Here is a 23,755-nt window from a genome sequence, read left to right as displayed (position 1 = left end):
CCTTGTCTTCTATCTTCGGTGTTACCCAGATAACGTCATCCTTACTTGTGCCGAGATCATGTAACTTTAAACTGCCAACATCCTTGTATTCGTCATGGTCTTCCTCGTGTAATGCACGCACATTCTTGTCGTTCCTTCTGTTTCTCTGGCTGGCCTCCTCGGCCTCCTTGCTCGATGGTTTGGATTTACAGACTGGCCTGATGTGCCCTTGTTTCCCACAATTATAGCAAGTTGCGTTTCTAAAACGGCAACGGTTAGCATTGTGGTCTTTTGACCCACATCGATAGCACTGTCGATCCACTTCATCTTGGTGTCGTACTATCTTATGTACCTTGTTCTCCTTCTGTGTGCCCTCTTGTAGCTCTAGAGTGTCCCTAGTTGCTGTTTCCATGGCTAATGCTATATCCATTGCTTTAGCAAATGTCAGCTCCCTCGTCGCTAGCAGACGTTTCTGTATTTGCTTATTTTTTATTCCACATACTAATTTATCTCTCAAAGCTTCATCTAAATGTCCTCCAAAATTGCAGTGCATGGTTAGCTTCTTTAGCTCTGCTATGTATGCTCGAATATCTTCATCGCCAGCCTGGTTCCGTTTATAGAATCTGAACCTCTCAGCAATTTCTAGTGGTTTCGGGTTTAAGTGGCTTTTTAAAATCTCTACGATCTCGTTTAAGTTCTTCTCCGCTGGTTTTTGTGGTGCTGTTAAGTTTTTTAACAGGGAATAGGTCTTACCTCCCATTAAACTCAGTAACGCTGGAACTTTTTTATCGTCTGGTACTTCATTCACGACGAAATACTGCTCCACTCGCTCGACATAAGTCTCCCAATCTCCGTCCGTTTCGTCAAAATTCTCGAGTTTACCGTATGTTGCACAGTGCGAAATCCTCAATTTCAGTCAACGGAAAGCTGATGGAATCGTAAGGATAAGTTAACGTTTCCGTTGCTTATTCATTTGTATAAGTTGACGTAAACGTGTCGTAATGTCATGTTTCCGTTTTACCGTAAACTACGGAAACGCACTAAAAACCGCACTCTGTTTCCGTTGAGTTTAAGTCATCTGAAACTCAAGTATACGAGTAACGTATACTCGTGTTTTGGTAGCTTATACTCATGAATAAGAGACTTATACTCATAATAAGAAAGGCTTATATACGCATCAATAAGAGCCGTATTGCTTTTTTATCAAGCCGCTACTTTTCATGATTGTGTGGTTTATATACTTCAATTCACTATTCACTTTACTATTCACTTCATTCATATCCTCACGCAACTGCTGCAATCCGTATTTAGACATTTATCCACGACGGGATTTAAAAAAAATATTTTATTACATTTCATTTTATATATAAATATTACAATTGTATAAATTAATAGTCAATCAATAATGCAATAACTACTTTAGATTTAGCGATAACTACAAATCAAGCTTACAAATTATAGAAATCAAAATTGAAAACGAAAGAAATAATAAACAAATACGCGATATAAGTACAAATTGCATTAAAGAAAAAATGAACAAAAAAAAAGGAATCACAAAAGCAAAGTATGCGAGGAGAAAAACGGACAATTCAATGCTGATGAATGGGCTGAGTTTAGCTTCTCTTATATAGTGTATGTCTTCTTAATTATGACAACATACTCTGACATATTTAAAGTATAAACATCAAAAGCGTGGATCATAAACAGTAATGTATAGTTATATTTTATGCCAATTATTTGACTAAACCATTTAATTATTTGACTGTGGACATCTAGTAATTTGAAGATCGCGTCCGGCTGTCGAATGTTTTTTCACTTCGTAATTATTTTGTTTTCTATATTTTAATTTGTACCATTTGTACTAAATAGTGAAAAAATTTGCAAGCTTTTAGGGTTTGTACATGTACTCTAATACAATAGAAACAATACAATAGAGCGATATCACATAAGCAATGTTTACATGCAAATGAGCTGCCCTGTGAAATAGCATGCTAATGAAGTGTGCACATGCTGTTTGCACTACTGAGCTTGTGGCTTTTATGGCCGAGAGACGTGTTGAACTTTTCTAACAAAAATGATAATGAACAAAAAACGGCTTTACACTGCTATATTCAATTTTGATTAAGTCCTTGAAGCACAGCTTACAAAACTCATCTGGTTCACTTCATTATCATGCTATTTCACTGGGCAGCTCATTTGCATGTAAAACATTGCTTATGTGATATCCCTCTTATACAATCGTAAAGGAGAAGACAAATCTGCCTTCATTCATTGCCTTCTCTGGCTGCCCAAGAAGGTATTTCCTTAGGCTTTGTGCGATTCGATTTCTCAGTTGCAATGATGGTCCTGGAATTAAGCCGTTTTTGCGCCGCTGTTAGATTCTTTTTGATATGATCATCAATCGCTTTTTTGATGTTATGCAATCGCGATCTTTCCCAGGACAGCCTACGAATCTTTCGAGGCTTGGGACCTGGGCCAGCTTCCACTTCCTCATCGTCACAGCTCTCCTCGCTTGACATGCACTCAAGTGCGAATGGCCCCTCTATTATCTCTTTTGCTTTTTCACTGTCGCCGGTAGACAGCTCAACGGAAGCAAGAGCTTTTCTTCGTCTTTCAAGTTTCTGTCAAAGGAAGTATAGAACTATGTATTAATAAATATCAGCGGTGTTTTCAGGCAAGACGAAGGGAAAACATCTGATGGCACTCATTTACCCGTTTTTTTCGTTGTTGTTGTCGTAGGTTATTCCTATGCTCCATAAACTTCTGGTTTTTCCGTCTTGTTTGATCGTCCCTCAGGGATTTCCAGTACCGGTGAATAGAATCTGAACATATTATGAACAGCAACTGTAAGATTTACAATTGAAACACATATATATCGATAATTGTTAAAAATTCGCTGGATCCAATGCATTATACTGTAAATTAAATTGGCATTGACCCTCAGTGCATTGCAGTTGAATAGGATTCTATTGGAGTTTGAAATGGACAATGTTTCGCCAGATATAAACACTTTCAAAAGTTGTGATTTTTTAGATCATAATGATAAAAGTAATTTAGGTTCGCGCGGAGTTAAAAATAGGGATTTCTTATCTGAGGGCAAGGAGATGTGCTTTTTAATTCATAGCGTCTTGTTTGCACTGCATATTTTCAAGTACCTTGAACAGAATTGTACAACTCGATACAAATATTAACATTAAATTAACCTTTTAAAGCGGATTTCTTCCAAGTACCATCTCCGTACAGACCTCTCACTTCTCTTCTAAGTTTTCGCGAGGTGTCCCTGTTGCTATCAGAGAAAAATCTAGGGGGAAAAGTACACGGAAAGACAAGAGAACAGAATTCAGCACAAAACATGCAGGCAACGTAAAGAATGAAAATGCACAGATGACTTACCGGAATCGTCGATGCTGTTCTGCCATTCAAAGACGGCTGAACTGCACCGACTAGCTTTCCGCTCAATGACGGATGGCCTGTCGAATGAGACGAACTATGCAATCTATTGATGCCTACATACACATGCTGTTCAATTAAAATGTCTCAATGCTGTTCTGCCATTCAAAGACGGCTAAACTGCACCGACTAGCTTTCCGCTCAAAGACGGATGGCCTGTCGAATGAGACGAACTAACTTATTTCATATGATTTGTTGAAAACGGTACTATACCCTTCTTGAAAGCTCCATTCACTAAAGTCAGCATTCTTTAAGAGCTGACGGTACACTTTGTGTACTGCTTTCTAAAAAATAAAAATAAAAAAACAAATAATTGAATGACATAATATAGGAATAAACACCTTTTTTTGTTTTGGGACAAAACTCGCTTAGTTTTACGCTGAAAAATGTACGAGATGGTATACACTCTAGCGTGATATGCAATATTTTATTTTCAAGAAAAGCGTTCGTACTGTCAAATATATGTCACATCCATGATAGTGACTTTGCAAAGATGCAAAAATTATTATTATGTTTTTGGTAAGCGTCTTGGCAAAGAAATATATTTTAATTTCCTTTCATCGCATATCCGACGAGACTAAAACCTCATTTCATTCCAAATATTCGACATAAAAAATCATATTTTCGTTAAGTTAGTAACAACAATCAGTGTGATCTTAAACTTTGCAGTCTTTTTGATGTCAAAAATTTGATATCAAACTGATTTTCTCGAAGACAAAAGAAAATTAACGTGATATAGAAATTATGACATTAATCTTGTTGAAGTGATGAAAGACCGTGTAACAGTCGTCCGTAGGTAATTGACCACAGGAAACCCAAGTATAAATACTCTATTCTCTAGGTTGACATGATTATATTTGTACGCCAGTCATAAGAACTATGGTTTTTACTGTACTGTTTGATTGTAATGATTTCTATAGCCTTTCGAGATTTTATAGGCCCGAATTGATGTCAAACATTGATTACTATTGACTTTAGTATGTTCATAATGTATGCGCAATTGAAACGGCTACTGATTAATGCACTGCATAAATTATAGATCTTAAAAAGCGCGCGAAATTTACCCAAGTAAGCACATTTTAATTGTAATCTAAAATAAACTCACTTTCCTCCTTAGCATATGTATCAATCGCAGAAATATAGACTGCATACAAGATAACCAATAAATTAGTCCTTCCACTAAGTATTGCAACAATTTAATTTACTTACAGAGCAGTCATGGTCGATGTTTTGCTTCTTGCTTGTTGTTTGCCTTCGCGATCGTTGATCTTCTATTCTCGATTCTTTGAGGGCTTTCATCTCTCCTTTTAGCAATTCCATCTCTCTCCGTAGTTCTTCAACAGTTGTTTCATCCTCAAGACCAATCATTTTGACGAAAGATAGTTTTAGTACAGAGAAATATATTTAGAAGCACGAATAAGATATTACCGGTACGTTGGTCTGAAACAACTGCATTTCCCGCCTTTTCTCGACGTTTGACGTCATCGGTTGTTAGAGGGTGGTACACAATTCCGGATTGAAATAATGCCCAATTACCCTATGCGTTCTCAGATGATTTACTAGTGTTATCATGAAACCAGTCAAGAAATACACGCGTTCAAAGGAGAAACGGTCACTGCGCCGAAAAAATTTAAGGAAAAAGCAGGCGTTGCGACGTGTACAGGAGAAGACAGCTGTCGTACAAAAGAAATCTTCAGAAAACATCAGTACACATCAAAGCGCACTGGATACAGTACAAGAGAGTGAAGACAGCGTGGTATCCACAGCAAATAGTACTACACATCAAACAGATAAAAAAATCAAACCCGACAAAGGTTTTGTTCTCAATCCGAACAATAGCCGTTTATTGGGTTCTACTTACGCAGGAAAGGTTTTGTTGGCAGCTAGACCAGAAATTGGACAATCATCGGCAAAGCTGAAGAGAAACTTCCGTTTGAATGAACCTCATCCTACTCAGCCAAACCCCACAAAGCCAACATCTTCGCTGATCAGCCCACGTACGACAGACTCATTGAACCCCACATTGTTACAAGAATGTGACGAGAATATTATTTTAGGAGAAGGAAGATTTGGTATCGTTCGACTGATGAGGTACAGAACTAATTTAGTAGCAGTCAAGACAATAAAGCAACAAAAGTACTGCTATTTGATTGAGAAAGAAGCGCAGTTACTTTCCAACTTAGATGATCATCCAGGCTTCCCGTACTTCTATGGAATTTGTGAAAAGAATGGAAATATACTGCTGGTCATGGAGTTTTGTGGAGAGAATGGCAAAGTGTTAACTTTGAATGGGGCTTTGCTAACAAGATTAATAACAGATGACAGTTGTTGGCCTACAATTATTTACTCGTTAGCAATGTCAATAGCTCATATGCACTCGAAAGGGTTTATCCATTGCGATATCCATGGCAGTAACGTATTAATGTTTCGAAGAAATAATGTGTGGTGCCCAGTTGTTGTAGATTTTGGAAAAAGTATTCACACACATTCAATGCAACCACGTTCCCGTAACACAGATAGGGATCCGGAAGATAAACAAAGATATCCTCATATTGCCCCGGAATTGTTAGATGGCACAGCAATAGCAACTGCTATAACTGATGCTTACAGTTTTGGACGGTTAGCTAGTCGTATATGCCGTAAGGTTAGATCATGTAAAGTGTATGAAAAAATTGCTAACGAATGTTATACCGATGATGCTGTAAAGAGGTTATCAATCCAGGGTTTTATTAACAAATTCGATTCATTGCAAGAGAAGTAAACAGAACATTCAGACAGTTCTTTACACAGAACTTTGAACTACTGCATGAACTATATTAGATTTTCTACAAAAAAAAAATTATTTTCTTTATTGTAAACAGTCATTGCTATATGAAATAAAAGTAATATATATTTTTTTAAATTAAACGCGGGTGTGTTTATCTGGCAAATATCAAAATACTACACCTTTTGCTGTTCCTTAACCGCAAAGGAATATTCATTGGAGCGAAGAAGCATTGTCATTAGAGCGAACAGGCATACAATAAGGCGAACGGAGGTGGGATGGAACTTTCATTAAGAAATTTAGCATTGAATTTGACAATCATGAATATGTTTGCGTAAGTTCATTAACGTTTTCAAACGTTCATTAGCGTTTTGGTGCAGACAATAAAACACAACACACATTTAATACAGTGTTTTGGACATTTATTTACGCAATACAATATAAGTATATTTTCCACTAGGAATTTTAGGATTTTAACTGTCCTTTCATTTTATTTTTTTTTACAAGCCGTGAATATTATTTCGTACAAACAAAGCGCCCTTAGGTATAAATATCAGTCAGTTTTGAGTTTTTTTATCCCTCTTTTTTGGATATTGCAATGGTTCAACAAATAAACCAAATTCCAAATGAGTCAGACTAGCGTCTTTTGAGTGCCTATGAAGATCCACAGAAATGCATACAATGGTACAACCACATGTAAACATATCGTCCAAGATGTTTAAATAGAGAGCAAATTCACTTTTTTGTCTTTGAAAATCTACAATCGTAAAAGCACAATATACTTATTTGTATTGCGTAAATAAATGTCCAAAACACTGTATTGAATATGTGTTGTGGTTTATTGTTTGCACCAAAACGCTAATGAAAGTTCAAAAACGTTGATGAACCCACGCTAACATATTCATGATTGTCAAATTCAATGCTAAATTTCTTAATGAACGTTCAATCGCACTATTAAGACTCCGTTCGCCTTATTGTGGCTGTGTTTTCACTAGGACAATTTAAACTAGCTTAATTACGACACCGGAAATAAGGCAAAATTAAACTACCTAGCAAGATGGTTTAAGTTGTCCTACCAAATAAATGGGCCAATCACAGTGTTATTCTTGAAAGGTGGGAGTCGGATTAAAACACCTCCAGGAATTTTACGCAAGTTAACATTTCTAGTGAAAACGCAGCCTGTATGCCTGTTCGCTCTAATGACAATGCTTCTTCGCTTCAATGAATATTCCTTTGCGGTTAAGGAACAGCAAAAGGTGTACAGTGACATTTCTGTCATCACCTATGGGTCAATAGAACATGTATTTAAAAGTCTTTATTGTATTTTTGGCGTGTTGTGAGAAATTTTAAATCGAGCTCTGTACTAGCTTTTGATTGAGATTCGCTAAGAGTTTTTGACTTCTAGCTTTAAGTTCCATTACGTATACACATAAACCGAGCACTAGTTTAACCGATGTCCAGTAGAGCTTCAAAACGCCCTTCCTCTAGAGGTGGCCACGTGCAAAATTCAATTGATTCCAAGAGACGCAAATGTGGACATTGTCAAAAAATTCTCAGCAAAAGACAGTTTTTTGAACATAAGCGAAGATTCTACGACTATGCGAAAAACATTTGGACGACGGACGTTGAAGAGTCAGCAGTAGATAATGAGGGATCTTCTGGGGCATCTAAAAACAGCGAAGGCTTTGAATGTCCTCATTGTGGACAACGGCTCGGTAAGAGTCAGTATTATGAACACAAAAGGCGTTTTTACGATGCCAGTAAGAATATGTGGAATTTACAAAAGCAAGCAGTCACTAGTGGAGTTATTGAAGATTTGCCTGGTAGCTCAAGTGAAGGTAATGATTTTGAAAGATTGCGAGATCGATTTGCGCGGAGCTGGCCGAGCGAGTTAATACTTAATCTATCAAATGTATCGTTGTCAGTAGTATATCATTAGGCCGGTATTGGGGAAGAAAAGAGAGGAGAATGATTTTGGATTGTAATCAGGAATTCCGATTGAATGATGTTTCTTTTGAAAAGCGGGGTACGGACTCTGTGTACTTTGAGAAATCGTGTTATGTTCAATGCTGGTATAAAAATGCCAAACTAAAAAGTAATTCAATAACAGCAGTTCATGAGTGTCAGTGTTGGACTACCCGTGGAGTACGTAGAATCAATTTGAGGAGACTTTTCATAAGTTTTACCACTAACAAATTCTGGGGGGAAAATGCGGAAATTTTAAAGGTAAATATATCTAAAATCTTTAAATTCTTCTTTCTCAATCTTCTTTCAATTATTTTTTGTTTCAGATGAGACTTGTACACTCCCAACAGAAAATAATGCTTCTAATTACGACCGGACACTAACTTCAGGTATATTAGTATATTCTATTCTATTCTATTCTATCCTATCCTGTCCTGTCCTGTCCTGTCCTGTCCTGTCCTGTCCTGTCCTGTCCTGTCCTGTCCTGTCCTGTCCTGTCCTGTCCTGTCCTGTCCTGTCCTGTCCTGTCCTGTCCTGTCCTGTCCTGTCCTGTCCTGTCCTGTCCTGTCCTGTCCTGTCCTGTCCTGTCCTGTCCTGTCCTGTCCTGTCCTGTCCTGTCCTGTCCTGTCCTGTCCTGTCCTGTCCTGTCCTGTCCTGTCCTGTCCTGTCCTGTCCTGTCCTGTCCTGTCCTGTCCTGTCCTGTCCTGTCCTGTCCTGTCCTGTCCTGTCCTATCCTATCCTATCCTATCCTATTATATATTATATTATATATTATATTAGTAATATCTTCATTTTAAGCGGATTTAAATAAATCATGCATTACGTGCGTACATGCCTAAGAACGGCCAATTTTAAGACCACACAACATCCGTACAGATTCAGGTACTGATAGATAAACTTTTGTTATATGGATTTGGAAAAGAATCGAATCATTGATTATTCATGTATCAATTATTTTTGAATACTAAACCAGATTATTTTAATCATTAGATCAATATATGACATCAGGATCAGTCGCGGCATCGGACGACTCTTCAAGCGAAGAAGAGGTTTGTTATACAATGAAACACCTTCGCCCATGTTGCTATTTAGCAAATTATTTAGAAAGTGAATTAAAAATAACATAATCAAAACGGAAACAATTTGCAAAATGGAAGTTTCGCTCTGTTACTTGCGAAACGGTTATTTTTAAGTGAATGTACACAAATTAGTAAAAACTCTTGTTCCGAAAATCGGACGAAAATCTTGATTTGTGTCATATACAAGCTTTCAGTCATTAGACAATTTTCGAAGGCTTCATTGAAAACGTCAGTTCATTTTTACCTCAGTGATGACTTTCTACATCCAGTTCTGAGATTAACATTCGATAATTTTGGCTTATTCAACATTCATGAAACTAAACTAAACGGGCTGATAATAATAGAAAAAACGTTTGTTTTACCTACTTTTAGGACGAGAGTGATGAGGACAAACTTGATTCAGACTCGAATGCTGATGAAACGCCTGAACATTGGGATGAATTAAGTGAAGAAGATTTGCGCGATATCATTGATGAAGAAAATTCCGATGGCACTGTAAATCACGTCACGGAGGAGCAGTTTAGTATCAACAATAGGCAAAAATCACGCACATTTCTAACGTGGCTCCTATATTTTATTTTTCTTTGGCAATACTACAATCTTATCAGTGACAGAGGTATCGAAGGTCTTTTGAAGTACCTAAGTGCACTACTTTCCAAAGTAGGCGAAGGATTACCAGCAAATGCAGGATCTGACCTATTGATTTCCTTGGCTGGACTTATACCTGTAACAATGTATTCTCTGAGACGATATCTAGGTATAGACAGGGACAACTTTCAAAAATTTGTGGTTTGTGGAAAGTGCACAAAGTTATTTAAAGAGCAGGACTGTGTCAAGAAGGTAAATGGTAAATACCAAGCAAAACTTTGCGACAATGTACTTTTTCCACACTCTTCAAGACGAAAACCCTGCGGAGGCCAGCTAGTTAAAAAAGTTTTCCTGAATAATGGTTCAGTCAAATTTTACCCAATATATACTTATTGCTTTAGGAGTGTTATAGATTCGTTAGAGACGATATTGAAAAGACCAGGATTGAAGGAAAAATGTGAGGAATGGCGTGAACGAAATGTTAATGAAGATACATATGCAGACGTTATGGATGGAGACGTTTGGAAAACATTCCTAAAGTATAAAGGACGAGACTTTTTAAACCTTAAACACTCTTATGGTTTAATGCTGAACTGTGACTGGTTTCAGCCATTTAAGAGACGCAGTGATTATTCTATAGGAGTTCTGTATTTGGCTTTGATTAACTTACCAAGAGCTGAACGTTTTAAGAAAGAGAACATAATATTGGTAGGAATAATACCTGCATTAAATAAGGAACCAGCAACGCTTATGCATTTTTTGAAACCTATGGTGGACGAGTTATTAGCTTTATGGAAAGGTGTAAAAGTCAATGCCCATGGTGCACCAGAAGGTGGAATAAAGATAAGAGCTGCTCTTCTCTGTTGTGCATCTGATATTCCTGCTGCTAGAAAATTATGCGGATTTCTATCACACGCTGCACACAAAGGATGTAGTCATTGCCTAAAAACCTTTCCTGGGGGTTTTGGAGAAAAGAAGGATTACAGCGGGTTTACAGATCGGGACAACTGGCCAAAAAGAACAGATGAGCAGCATAGACGAGATGCTCTTAAAACCACTAGATGTAAAAATAAGACTGCACAGAAACGAATGGAAAAAGAACTTGGAACAAGATACACCGAATTGTTACGACTTCCGTATTACGGTAGTATCACAATGTGTGTGATTGATCCGATGCACAATTTATTTCTGGGTACTGCTAAGCACCTTTTTAAACTCTGGAGCAATAACGAGCTTTTTTCAAGAGAGAACATTATTGAAATCGAGCGACGTATACAAAACATTAATTCCACTTCTGATCTTGGTAGATTACCACATAAAATTACAACAAACTATGGTGGTTTTACAGCTTCGCAGTGGCAAAACTGGATTCTTTATTATTCTTTGTATTGTCTCGAAGGAATTCTCCCAGAAGAACATTTGAACTGTTTACAAACTTTTGTAATCGCCTGTCGGCTACTGTGCAAGACCTCTATTTCGAAAACTGATCTCTTTTTAGCTGATAGAAAACTACTAGACTTTGCAATAAAATTTGAAAATCTTTATGGAAGAGAAGCCGTTACTCCGAATATTCATCTACATATGCATTTAAAGAAATGTGTTGAAAACTATGGAAGTGTTTGGTTTTTGGTGTTTCAGCTTTGAGCGTTATAACGGATTGTTAGGCAACTTTCACACCAATAACAGGTTCATTGAATCACAATTAATGAGGAAGTTTATTTGCATGAGCAGCGCTGCAGACTTGCAGTATACATTGCCGAAAGAGTACAGCGAAGTTTTCTTTCCATTTTGCAAAGCTGTTCTGAGGGATGCTATAGTGGATAATATTCAGGAGGAAATTAATCAAGATAGACTTTCTAAATTTAAAATCGCAATACGAGGATCAATAGAAAGCCTTACAGATGTGTGGACAGATTTTAGTGACGTAGCATTGCCAAATAGCTTCGTGATCTCTTCGTTTGACAACGACGACTTATTCAACCTAAAAGAAATGTATAGGAAACTTTATCCAACAGTGAATTTTGACCGTCAGCGAGTGAACCGAGCCTTTAGAAAGTATAAGTCAGTTACAGTATTCGACGAAAGACTAGGTTCAAGATTTAACACACGTCTTGATTCTTCAGGAAAGATCATGGCCTCATGGGCAGGTAATGGTGGAATAATTGAGGCAACATCTACTGGCAGACCCGGCTTTGTTTTGTTTTATTTGTGCCATACTATTGTGATCAATGGAGATCAATTAACTCATATTCTTGCAGCCGTTCAATGGTACCAAAAGAATAATCATATCACATCATATCGCAATCCATTAAGTGTTTGGGAAGCAAAACATTTTGAGGAACCAGGGCCAGCAACATTCATTCCAGTTCAGAGAATAAGCTCAAGGTTTGTCTACGGAGAACACAGAAGCGAAAACCAACATGTAATCGTTGTCTCACCCCTGATTAGACACATGTTTCAGTAATAAAAATTATTCAAAAAAATACAAAATAAATGTTTTATTCATTAATTTATTATTCAGTCTTTCTTTCTTTCTTTCTTTCTTTCTTTCTTTCTTTCTTTCTTTCTTTCTTTCTTTCTTTCTTTCTTTCTTTCTTTCTTTCTTTCTTTCTTTCTTTCTTTCACAAACTGATCCATGCCTCAGAACACTTTGTTTAATTTTAAACATACTTGATTTACGTTAATCCAAAGGTGCAAGAGCGGATTGTTATAAGCCGCTTGCTTCGCTTTTTCGGGAACTAATTTAGTTGGAAATTATTTTTCAATGTTCAGTAAATCAAATCAAAATTAAAGAAATAGAACCTCTGATGCTTTTTTATGGTATATACTATCACTTCATTTGTTCTTCTTTTTCGAATAAAGGTGAAGACCTAGCATTTGATAAATATTGCACCGAACTTCAAATCCTACACCACTGAACATATTTTTGAAATAGCTGCAAATTATATCTGTCAAAATTTGTAATTTCTCTTGCAAAAATATAACCCTTTCCTCGAAATCTAATATAAAGAAAAACTTAATTAAATGGCAATGACACAAAATAATGTGTTTTAAGTTGTAGTTCGCATAAACGAAGTTAAAAAGACAAACTCAAATAGGACGAAACAGCGCTGCTGTTCACCAAATACTGGCTATTTCTGCATGGCTTTTTGGCAAGCCGTTTTAGTTTCTGCCTAGTATGATTCAGTTATTCAAAATATTTTATGATTTTCACTTTAGCTGATTAGATCTTACATAGATCCTTCGTAGACCTTCTGCATTTTCTTGCACGATATCGATCCATGCATATTTTATATTTACATTTAACTGTTACATTTTTTCTAAGTGTTCACAATTATATTCAATTTCCGTGTGCCTTAAATGGAACGGAAACATGTAGCAATGTGTATACGGCGTTGTTTCCCTTAAACGCTTAACGGAAATGTGAAGGAGGACTGGCTTTCAGAAAAGTGGATTTCCGTACCCGTAAATTTGACGGAAATTCCAAACTATCAAATTTCCGACAATATTTCCGATTTCGGAAATCTGTAATTTCGCACTGTGTTGGCATCTTCTAAATTCTTCCTTGGCTCTTTCACTCCCTAAACAAAAACTTTTCCTGGTCCAAATCCTCGTCGCCACTGTGAAGAACTCAATCTAACTTCTTTATTTCACTGATAATAAAACAACATGGCGTATCTCAACGCTGATCAAGACAACTCATTAATATGCCATGCGGTTGTGAAACCGCTGGCCACGCATACGTTCATGCTCAATCTATTACATATACGTTAAATGGTCTGCTTCGTTCTACATTCTACAGGTTTCTCAATATACGGCTGGCACTATTACACTCTGCCCGCTCAACAAAAAAAAAAACAACAACAACAAACAACCAAAAAAAAAACACAACACGACCACAACAAACAGAAAATATTATTGGGACATTTTCAACGAAACTTGAGAACACTCAAAACAGCTCTTTTGACGTCTCCCTCCCAAACATTCAGCTCCCAGCCCGGCCTAAAACTACCAAACACAAAGACAGGAAACTAGTGTCAGGGCGAGCCATAATATGAAAACAACAACCACAGTAATGTACCTAGTTGTATGCCATTACGCACATGCGTTCCAGAAAAGTGGAGGGAAATCAATAAATATATATAACTACTTGCAAAAACGTTGTCATAGAAAAACACGACATAAGTAATGAAGTGAGAAACTAAATTAAAAGACAAAAGAAGATCAATGAAGCGGAATTGCAGTACATGCCTCGGATAGCCTGTTAACGAGGCTCTCCAGGGCGCGGACGAAAATATATAGATTACACTTGCTTCCTCAGCAAACCCGTAAAAACATGTTTGTTAAAGCATTCCAGTAAAAATAAATGAACTAAACCCCAGTTTCGCAATTCTGCAGTAGCCACATGCGCTCATCGAGCGTCTATTTTTCACATATCCGCCTGACTATTGTATAGACCCAGATTTTTGAATGGCAAAAAGTATGATTTTATTAAACAAATAACGAAATGCGAATTGTGGGCATAACAGCTGTTTCTGTCCCTCGGTCTACTCTCAATGTCTGTGGTAAAACTGTTAAAAAACAGAGGACCATAATTAGCAATTTATTATATGGCATCAATGTTTCGCGCGCTCTGATTGGCTGCTTAGCGGGCAAGATTTTCTTGTAATGACCGGTCATTACGGAAATTGTTCTCGGCTTCATTCACGGCTCTTTTCAGTTGCGATCAAAAGCTACGAAACCAAACATTAAATCAACCGAAAACATAAAATACATTTATCTTTTCAATAACTGAAAAAAAATTATTGTATAGCTTAGAGATACTTCTCAGTGTACAGCGAGCGACGAAGAGAGCCACAGCGAAAGCGAATTTTACTATCCAGAGGAAGAAGAGGCAAAAAGTGAGCAAAAGAACATGGCTGAAATAACTAATACCGGAGACGACAGTATCAATAACAGTCAAGAAGATTTGCTAAAGTTTGCGCAAGAACAGAAAAATGAGAACACTGTGAAAAAAACGGCAAGTGATATGAAGTGTTTTTACCGTTTTCTTGGGGAGATAACCAAGACAAATGTTCAGATTTTGGACTTGGTACCAAAAGAGCTTGACCACCTCCTTGGAAAGTTCTTCAAAAACATCAGGAAAGTTAATGGCGAGGAATACGAGCCAAGTAGTTTGACTGGGCTGCAGAGAAGCATCCAAAGGTTTCTGTCAGATTCCAGGTCAAAGATGAACATCCTCAAGGACGATGAGTTTGCTTTCTCTAGAAAAGTATTGGAAGCCAAGCCTCTTCGCCTTTGACTTGACTTCCCTCAAACGTTCTAGAGGAGCTTGACTGGCTAAAGTCGATCTCGACAACTGGAAGGCTGCTTTCGTAAAGCTTCTGTCGTTTCTCAGCTGATTCACGTTCTTGGCGTTCGCGTGCAAGCTTTTCCCGGTTCCTTGACCTCTCGTTTCTCTTAGCTTGAGCTTCGAAGTTGATTTTAGTTCCGTATTTCTTTTTCCCGAGAATTGATGTAGGTACCCAGTCATCGTGGTACTTGTTCCAGAAAGGAGCTGGCTGTCCATTTACGAAATGTTTGCCACAAACACGTTCGGAAGCGAGAACTTGCTTTGTGTCCGTGTCGCCTCTACCGTTTGCTTTTATCCACTCGTTTCTGCGCTCTGTAGTTAGTTCTTCCTCAAACTCTCCTTTGTTAGTTATCACTGAAGGTATGCGATAATATCCAATGCCTTTATCTCGTTCACTTCTACTTCCACAGCCAGGAACAACGCAAAGAACCATCTCGATTTTCTACCTCTGGCGCTCTGCGCTAAGGATTTGTTTACACTTACATGAGCACCAACATGGCGGATAGCAACCGTTGTCAAGAAGGAGGTCATGTAAATATGCCGTCTGTTTACATGTGAGGTAGGGTGCCCCTAGTGGTAGGGCTACCCTATCTGGAAGGTAGGGTGACCCTGTCTGGAAGGTAGGGTGACCCTACCTAGTAGAGGCGAGTTTTACTGACATTAGCTCATGTACACGCAAAACATAGGGCTAGCGCTGGGGGGTAGAGCTGTGATTGCTCCTACACCTGACACCGCTCGCAGGCGTCGTGAAGCAAAATGGCGGACAGTTCGTACAAACCTGGGGAATATTTTCGACGACACCAACTGAAAAACCTTGCTCCTAACTAATTCCGTTACATAAATTGAGCCACCACTGCTCAGTGCGGCCTGGTCTACGCCAAATCCTTCCTTTGCGGCATACTTGTTTTCTGAAGTTACGGAGTTGATTCATGGCAATGTCATTGTGTCGCAATTTGCTGGCCAACCATTCGTAATCGCTGTCTCTCCGTCATTAAGAATATTAATAACTGACCACACAGTTGGGACCACAAAAGCAAAGAAGCGAGTAAAGTAAAAATCGAAGTTACCGCCAAAAGTCGTTCTCCCGCCATTTTGTTTGTTTTACTTGCTAAGCGGCCGCTAACCGGGGTTAACCCTAGGCCTAGGGTTGCAAATTATCATGTAGACGCTCGGTATCTTCAGCCCTACCAGGTAGGGTGACCCTATCCACTAGGGGCACCCTTTTCCCATGTAAACAGGCCCTAAGACGTCGTATGCACTATGCATACATTGGATATTACGAAATCATACAATCTAAAATCTCTTTTCGTCTCAGGTTTTGTTGTACAAACTTCTCAAGATCTTCCCTAAGCTGTTCATCGTATTCCCACTCGGGATTTCTTATGCGTTCCGCCATATTGTTTTCAAAGGTTCTGGTTAATTTTCAAGATGGCGCCTCAAATGCTCGTATGGAATTGTGGGCTATGGCCCTCATAGGCCATGGTACTAGTTCAGTTTAGTTTGTTTGTATTTCATTTTACTTTTCTTTAGTTTTTAAAACGTTTTTCTTTACTTATGGAAAACTAAACTGATCCGAAAAGGTTAAAACCCATACAAAACGAAATCAAACAAAATTATTATGTTTTAAAAAATAAAACTAAATGTGCTTAAGGATACACGGAACACAATCGGGTCGGGTTTTTTGAACGCTCATAGCGCGTTTAGTTTATATAAATTTCTCCATAAAGTATACATTTTCTAACAGCTTAAAGTTCAAATATTCCATATTCGATTTTACTTTTGGACAAAAATAATTCATTTTGGGCACTGATTGCAAACGCTATGGTTCGACGCGAGATGTTTGTTCTCCCTCTGGTTAGCGTAAACGGATCAAATTTTTTTTGCATCTTTACACGTATGTTGTTCTACGAAAGTGTGTCATCGTTTTTTCTTTTAGCGCTTCTTTAATCTTTTATTCAATTCCAAAGTTATAACTACATGTTTTTAAGGGCATTCTTGAGAAAATGGCAAATATCTGACAAAAGAAAATGAAAATGAAAAAAATCAGACACATTTTAAAACTCGAGCATAGAAGGAATCCACATGCCAAGTTTCACGGTAATTGATCAAAAACCGAGGGAGAATAAACCTTCTGAAAATGTGTATTTTACCAAAAACTACTTTTGAGAAAAACACAAGTTTAGTTTAATGGGATTATAAGTTTATTTACTCAATGTTGACAAGTTTCTGCACAGTACGCCAATGAGCGTAAAGTAAGTGATATGATACCGGACCATGGCCAGGACAGCGGGTATACTGTACTTCCGGTCTCAAGCTTATTGACCTTCGCGTCGCGGTGTTTACCTAAATCTTGAAGTTCGTTTCGAGTTCATGATGGTAAAAACCAGAGGTCGAACATCTAGTTCAACTGAGGGGGCCGAGGAAGAGGCCGAGGCCGAGGGCGAAATGCTGAGCAAACCAGAGAACAACAAGATGTTTCGTCCTTCTTCTTCTCCCTCTTCTTCCTTTGATGCCTGGTTCAATTCTTCGTCTTCGCTTCGAGCTAGAAGCTTCTTGGCACTAGCACTGGCACTATCACTTCGCTTAAGAAGCTCTTCTTGATAATAGTAAGAGCTTTTGTCGCTCAAAGAGAGTGATTTTGCATTCTCATGACAGAATGCTACGTCTTCTTTTCCTTTTGTTAGAACCTCCTCAGAAAGGATTTCCATTTTTGCTTACGAGGCATCTACCAACCCTGATATGCCACGAAAGAATTAAAAACAAAACTGAAGAAATCTAGTAGAAGTAATTAATCTTGATAAATAGCTAAACTCTGTAAATATGATATGATTTGTTCGATCGTTCACTTAGTCACGTCCTCGTGTATAGCTCGATATGTTTTCACTGCTATGTCAAACTTACTTGGATCAATCGACTTCCGGTGAATAGTTAAATGAAAGTTCCTGTCAACAGCGCAACACCTACTGGTAACTTCTAAAAATGCCTTTTTACGAATATCTCCCTTAATAATAAAAAAATTAAGAAAAATTTAAAGATTTTACTTTTATATTTGATATAGCATGGTTTCAAAAAATATATATATTTGACGAAAATTGTGTTCCGTGCATCCTTAAAACAAAAATAAAATAATGTATTATTTGAAACTGAAGTAAAAAAAATAACGATGAAATTAAAACAATAATAATAAATAAGTGGATAGAATAAAGGAGACAGTGGAAAAGAAGCCCAAAACAGTACCATGTTTTTGGAATAGCAGTGATACCCAGGCATGACATATGGAACTCTCCTATCGCACAATCAGGGTTGCAGCATTTAACAACATCCTCCTCACTTTCCTGTCTGCAGTAACACACAGCATCTACTTGCGCTTTGTTGATATTAATATTTCCCCGCCTGGTATACCATCTACCAAGTACCTCGGGTAAGAAACATTCTCCAGAATTTCTCAAGTTTAGGTAAAACTGCATTCCAGTGGTCTATATCAGGAGTAATCCTTTGTCCAACAAGACCTATTTGTTTGTTTTCTCCAACTGCACAAACTACAAAATCACAGTAGTTCAGGTTTGTTGTGAAAACTTGTTGTTCCACTTGATAATAGTATTGATGGTTTTTCAGTAGCTCAAATTCATTGTTATTGTTTTTTTAGGCATGATGATGGGTGTTTAACATAGGCATCAAAATCAACATTTTCAATGCAGAAGGGACACTTGATTTCCCTACACCCTTCCCCACAGCAATCACAAAAACATAAGAAGTCTGGAGTGGCATGCATTCATGGATGATCCTTATTTATGAAAGTACCACATTTTATAACTTTATAATTGATGTGTTTGGTTTTCATAAATTGCTCATATGCATGGATTGCCCCTGCTTCATGTTTACATCCGTGTCGCATGGCCTTGTTTGTAATCTAATTCAGTTCTGGATAGCAAACACTTTGTATCAGCGACTGTGAAGGGAGTGAAGGGTCAGTTTAGGCAGCAGCCTTACTCTGGGATGCTCCAATCCTTCCTGCCCTATGTTTGAAAAAGTTATTACCCTTAGCTGTTTTATGGTGTAAACTTGAATTTGATCAATTTGCCCTTTTGTTATTCCTATCTTGATATTTTGGCAGACTTTCAGTAAGTCACTGTAAGGCAAATCTAGGTATTTCTTGTCAAGAAGGATCCATTAATGTTGGTATTTTACGACTTGGTAGCACATAGCTTTTAGCATAAGGAGAGATAAATGAAAGTATTACTGGCTTTTAGTTACATTCACTGAGTTCAGACCACAGATCCTCCATTTCGGGTTCACATTGCACAGGCACTTCGAATTTGCGAGCACGTTTTTCACCCGAGTTGGTCTGAGTTTCTGGCATTTCAGGTAAACTTTTGATAGATGCATCAAGGTCGGTTTTCATTTTTGAAGCCGACTTGAAGTCAATGTCCCTAACTCTAGCGTATTCGACATCGTTCGCGAAGCTTGGTAGGATCCATGGGCACTTATTTGAGTACAGGAAAGCTTTCAATTTACCTCTGTCCATGCTTCAAAGTATAACAACACACTTGCAATACGTGAGCAAGATTCAGCTAATTCTGCCTTGCACCCCAAACAGTGAGCGCAATTAATGGTGCCATCCTTTTCAGTAATGAAATCCGATTGAAATCAATGCATCGTTCATGCGCTGGGAATGTCGCACCTTAGCCAACACAACAAACTTGTCAGCAACTGCGTGTCCTTGTACGTTTGTTATAAATCCAGAGACCATTTGATTGTATGCCTCAAGACTTCTGAATGCTTTGAATTGCTGCTGAGTGTGGAAACTACTTTCCAAAACTAGATAGCATAGTAAATCAGTCGACTCGACAGGAGGTAGGCAGTCCGGCTCGAAGCGTTTCCCTTCCATCAGAACAGGATCGATTCCTATCGTCGATATTAGGAGGTAGGCAGTCCGGCTCGAAGCCGTTTCCCTTCCATCAGAACAGGATCGATTCCTGTCGTCGATATTTCATATTATTTGGACCAGCTGTTGCAACCAGCCCCTTTTCATTGAAAGTAAGACCACCTGAGACTGTGGTAGAGTTGGCAAGCCAAAAGGTAAGAAAAATGACATCAAGAGGCACTCCAACTGCTATACAAATTGGACATCTTGGAACTTTTTATGTGAATGGTGTTTATGCATTGCAGAAATTTTGTGAAGCAAAAAAGTTGAAAAGAGAGTTTGAGGTAGAAAAAGAGTGGTTGCAGCATTCAATAGACGGCATGCAAGACGAAGAGATAGACAATATACAAAATGTGCTTTGGAACAGCAATATGGGATCTACTCTGGTTAAAATTGAAAACAAATCCAACGATTTAAAATCTTTCACAACATTGGTTGGAGAAAGATATCTAGATGATTTCACGATTGATTTTGTGGTGACCAAGTTAAATGCAGATACACACCTGTCTGGTAACCAAAGAGTGATTTATTTACTTACAGAAAGTTTGACTTGGCTGACATGCAAGGATAAATTCATCAAGAAAAAGGTTGAACAGTGTATTGACACCAAAGATATCACAAAAAGTGAATTAGTGCTGTTGCCAGTCAATATGAACAACTGTCATTGAAGTTTGATCGTTGTGGATGGCAAGAAAACACAGCTATTTTTTGATGATGGGCTCAGAATTGATCCAAGTATAAGTGTCTTACCAGCCTTAAAGAAAGCCCTGAGTTTTATAAAAGTGACAGGTTGGCAAGTGGAAGATTATTGGAGTCCAGCTAATAGCTTTAATCGGTTTGGAATGCCTTATCAAGGTAATTCTCAAGAAGGTTCAGGCAGTTGTGGTGTTGGGATGATATTGGCTTCCAGGGATTTCATTTCTCACGGCATCAAAATAGCTGGAGATTTTCGTTGGAAATTTAGTGACATGAAACGCTTAAGATTGGAGCTAACGCTTCAGATAATTACTTGGATGCAATCTTGAAGGGAAAACAAACAGGATTATTTAATTGCGTCCTGGAGACAGCAGGGTAACTTGGCTGTTTTGAGCTGTTCCCCTGTGTAGAAGTTGTATTCTACTTGATGTCTTCCTGGAAACCAAAAAATAAAAAATAAAATTTTTTTAGTTTGATATATATTCTCATTCAATTACCCTAAAACGTAAATACTGTAATCATATTATATCTTCAACTATAAGCTTACTCCCTTCTCAAAAATCAATCAAAAAACATAAATTTCATTAAAAGTTAATATTTTCGTTGCAAAAGATACTGAAAAAGGCAACTTGCATCAGTTTCTATTTTATGTACACTTCTCTAGGTACAACTGATCACCTTAACATACCTACATATTTCCACCTCCCTCCAATCTCGCTTGCCATATCCCAAGGGGATTTCTTTCACTGCTACCTGCGTGTTATTCCACATTTCTCTATAGACAGTTCCGAAATTTCCCTTTCCAATTTTATCATTGAGATGGACATCAGATTCCTGTATAATGGTGTTCCAGTCAAATTTTGTTTTAAGGCATAAAGCATTCTCTGTTGTTTAACAGTTGCAGCAGAAGGCTTGCCTCTGTTTGAGCATTGCCATCTCACATCGGCCACTTGGAATTTGCAGAATTGGGTTTGCCAAGAGAATGTTTATTGCCAGCAATTCCACTAGCAGCGTTATCCAGAACATTTACTAAAAGGTTGTCGTCATCTGTTTCATTATCTGTTTTATCATCGAAGACCCCACCATCATCTTCAATTTCATAGAATATTGCTGAAGCTTTAAAACAAAAGATTGGATTAGAGGGAGTTGTTATGTGGACATCATACAATCTTATCTTCAAGTTTCAAATTTATCTGTGCAGACTCTATAAAAGAGATGCATTGACTTGTTTGAAGAATTATGTATATTGTATATATAAATACACTATATTCTACATCTATAGATAAAGATTGAGGAATGTGAAAATGTTACCAACATGTACAAATATCGTAAAGTAAAAATGTTTCTTTCAAAACATCTGAATGTCTTAACATGGATTATCACATTAGCTCGACAACATCCATGTTTTTGATTACTTGTATTAATAGGTTTTTAAAACCATATTTTGTTTTTGGAATGAGTAAGTATATATAGTTCTGTTTAGCCCAGGGGCAAAGCAATACTGTACCCTATTTTAATCAGATAATTATCACTTAAAACCATGCTTTTTATCACCAGGGTAGTCTTCGCAAAAGTAACACTGATATAGATAATGTCAGCTTACATTTACTGCTTTTGGCCCTCAATTTCTTTACTACAACAGGCTTTTCTGTTAGAAATTAAAGACAAAATTAATTACAAATAATTAGTTATTAGCCAATACTGTATTTTGATGTAGACTTTCGTCTTTAAATCTCATGATCAGTGATTACACTGCTATCAAAAAATGGTACAAATAAGTGACAATATATGTTAACAACTGAACCAACAGCAAATGCTCATTAAAACAGCTACCGAAAAGCTGTTAGATTGCTGTCGTGCAGAAATTATTAAGGCAGGCCATAAGTTCATTAAATACTATTAAATCCCCAGAGAGGAAACTCCAGTTGGCAATGGGTGGGGATGATCGTCGTATCGTTTAGGGATTGAAAACCAAGGATCTGGTATCTTTTAGGGTGTTTAAAAGGTTTTTGGGCCACCAAAGGGTATCTTTTTAAGATAACATATTGCATAACAATAACGACTAAATTTTTAAAGCAGGTGTTTAAAGTGCCCGTAACCTTTATAGGATTAGGATCAATTTTGATTTTCTGTGTGTTGGAGATGAACTAAATATTCTCGGGGATATAACGCCCTAAAGTACGCAGTTTTGCCACGCCCCATCGATTTGGACGGGATCGCGAGGTCTGGTACCTCGGCAATGGCATCTTTTAAAACCTTTGGAAAATAGATAATAAAAACCGTTTGAAAACCAAAATCAGAGAATTAGGACTATTGAACAAGTAAACATTCCTGGAGATTTGACCAGCGACACTTACCTTTTGGCGATTACGATCCGACAGTTTGATTTGCTCTTCATGGTTGCTGACATAAATCCTTGGATGGCAACAGTCCCAACCTCATCTTTAACTAACTGAGGACGATTTTTCGAGGCAATATCAAATCTTTGATTATAATCCTCTGGTAGGAAGTGTGTAGAACATATGACGGAGGTAGCCGAGGAGTTGAAATTTGCTCGCTTTCTCTTCACAAAATCAATCCATTGCTTGCTCCTGGACTTTGCTTCTGGGCCATTGTTTTGAAATGGGATCTTATGCAAGTATATACCTTTCGTAAAATCTGGGGTGTTTGTGCACTCAGCAACAACACATCTAGTCGGCATTTTCTCATATTCTGACCGAAGAACTAGTAAGAATCTTTGCTTATCAAAACATTCGTTCTTGGTGTGACGTCACCACTCGGCGAGACTTTGCTTGTCCCAGTTTCCCTCTATTCCGTCCAAATCGACGGGGCGTGGCAAAACTGCGTACTTTAGGGCGCTATATCTCTGAGAATATTTAGTAAATCGAAATTTTTTTTTTGTTTATTCATCTCCAACACACAGAAAATCAAAATTGCTCATAATCCTATAAAGGTTA

The 23,755-nt window shown here is 37.7% G+C and overlaps 1 protein-coding gene across 2 annotated transcripts; it reads right to left on the bottom strand.

The window, feature by feature from the left end:
- Nucleotides 1-2,147: 2,147 nt before the first annotated feature.
- Nucleotides 2,148-5,204, bottom strand: LOC148912900 (uncharacterized). 2 transcript variants are annotated; one of them, XM_089026268.1, is made up of 5 exons: nt 4,639-5,204; nt 3,373-3,713; nt 3,183-3,280; nt 2,692-2,801; nt 2,148-2,600 (listed from the first exon to the last, which is right to left on the bottom strand). In XM_089026268.1, the coding sequence occupies exons 2-5, from the start codon at nt 3,396-3,398 to the stop codon at nt 2,244-2,246; spliced, it is 591 nt and encodes a 196-aa protein (XP_088882394.1). In that variant the 5' UTR covers nt 3,399-3,713; nt 4,639-5,204; the 3' UTR covers nt 2,148-2,243. The 2 variants fall into 2 exon arrangements, with proteins under 2 accessions (XP_088882394.1, XP_088882393.1); XM_089026267.1 differs by having other exon boundaries at nt 3,183-3,713.
- Nucleotides 5,205-23,755: the final 18,551 nt, after the last annotated feature.

Source organism: Actinia tenebrosa, unplaced genomic scaffold (genome assembly GCF_029948245.1).
Source record: "Actinia tenebrosa isolate PJP-AT-01 unplaced genomic scaffold, QUT_ActTen_1.0 PGA_scaffold10__47_contigs__length_13832649, whole genome shotgun sequence".
NCBI classification, from domain to species: Eukaryota; Metazoa; Cnidaria; class Anthozoa; order Actiniaria; family Actiniidae; genus Actinia; species Actinia tenebrosa.
This window is presented reverse-complemented; position numbering and strand designations above follow the sequence as displayed.

Bases quoted from the DNA above. Each gene is read 5' to 3' on its own strand.
- LOC148912900 (XM_089026267.1), bottom strand. From the start codon at position 3,333: ATGTTTTGTGCTGAATTCTGTTCTCTTGTCTTTCCGTGTACTTTTCCC. The intron at 2,802-3,182 runs GTTAATTTAATG...TAATATGTTCAG, and splicing joins GAAGAAATCCGCTTTAAAAG to ATTCTATTCACCGGTACTGG. The intron at 2,601-2,691 runs GTAAATGAGTGC...TTCCTTTGACAG, and splicing joins AACAACAACGAAAAAAACGG to AAACTTGAAAGACGAAGAAA.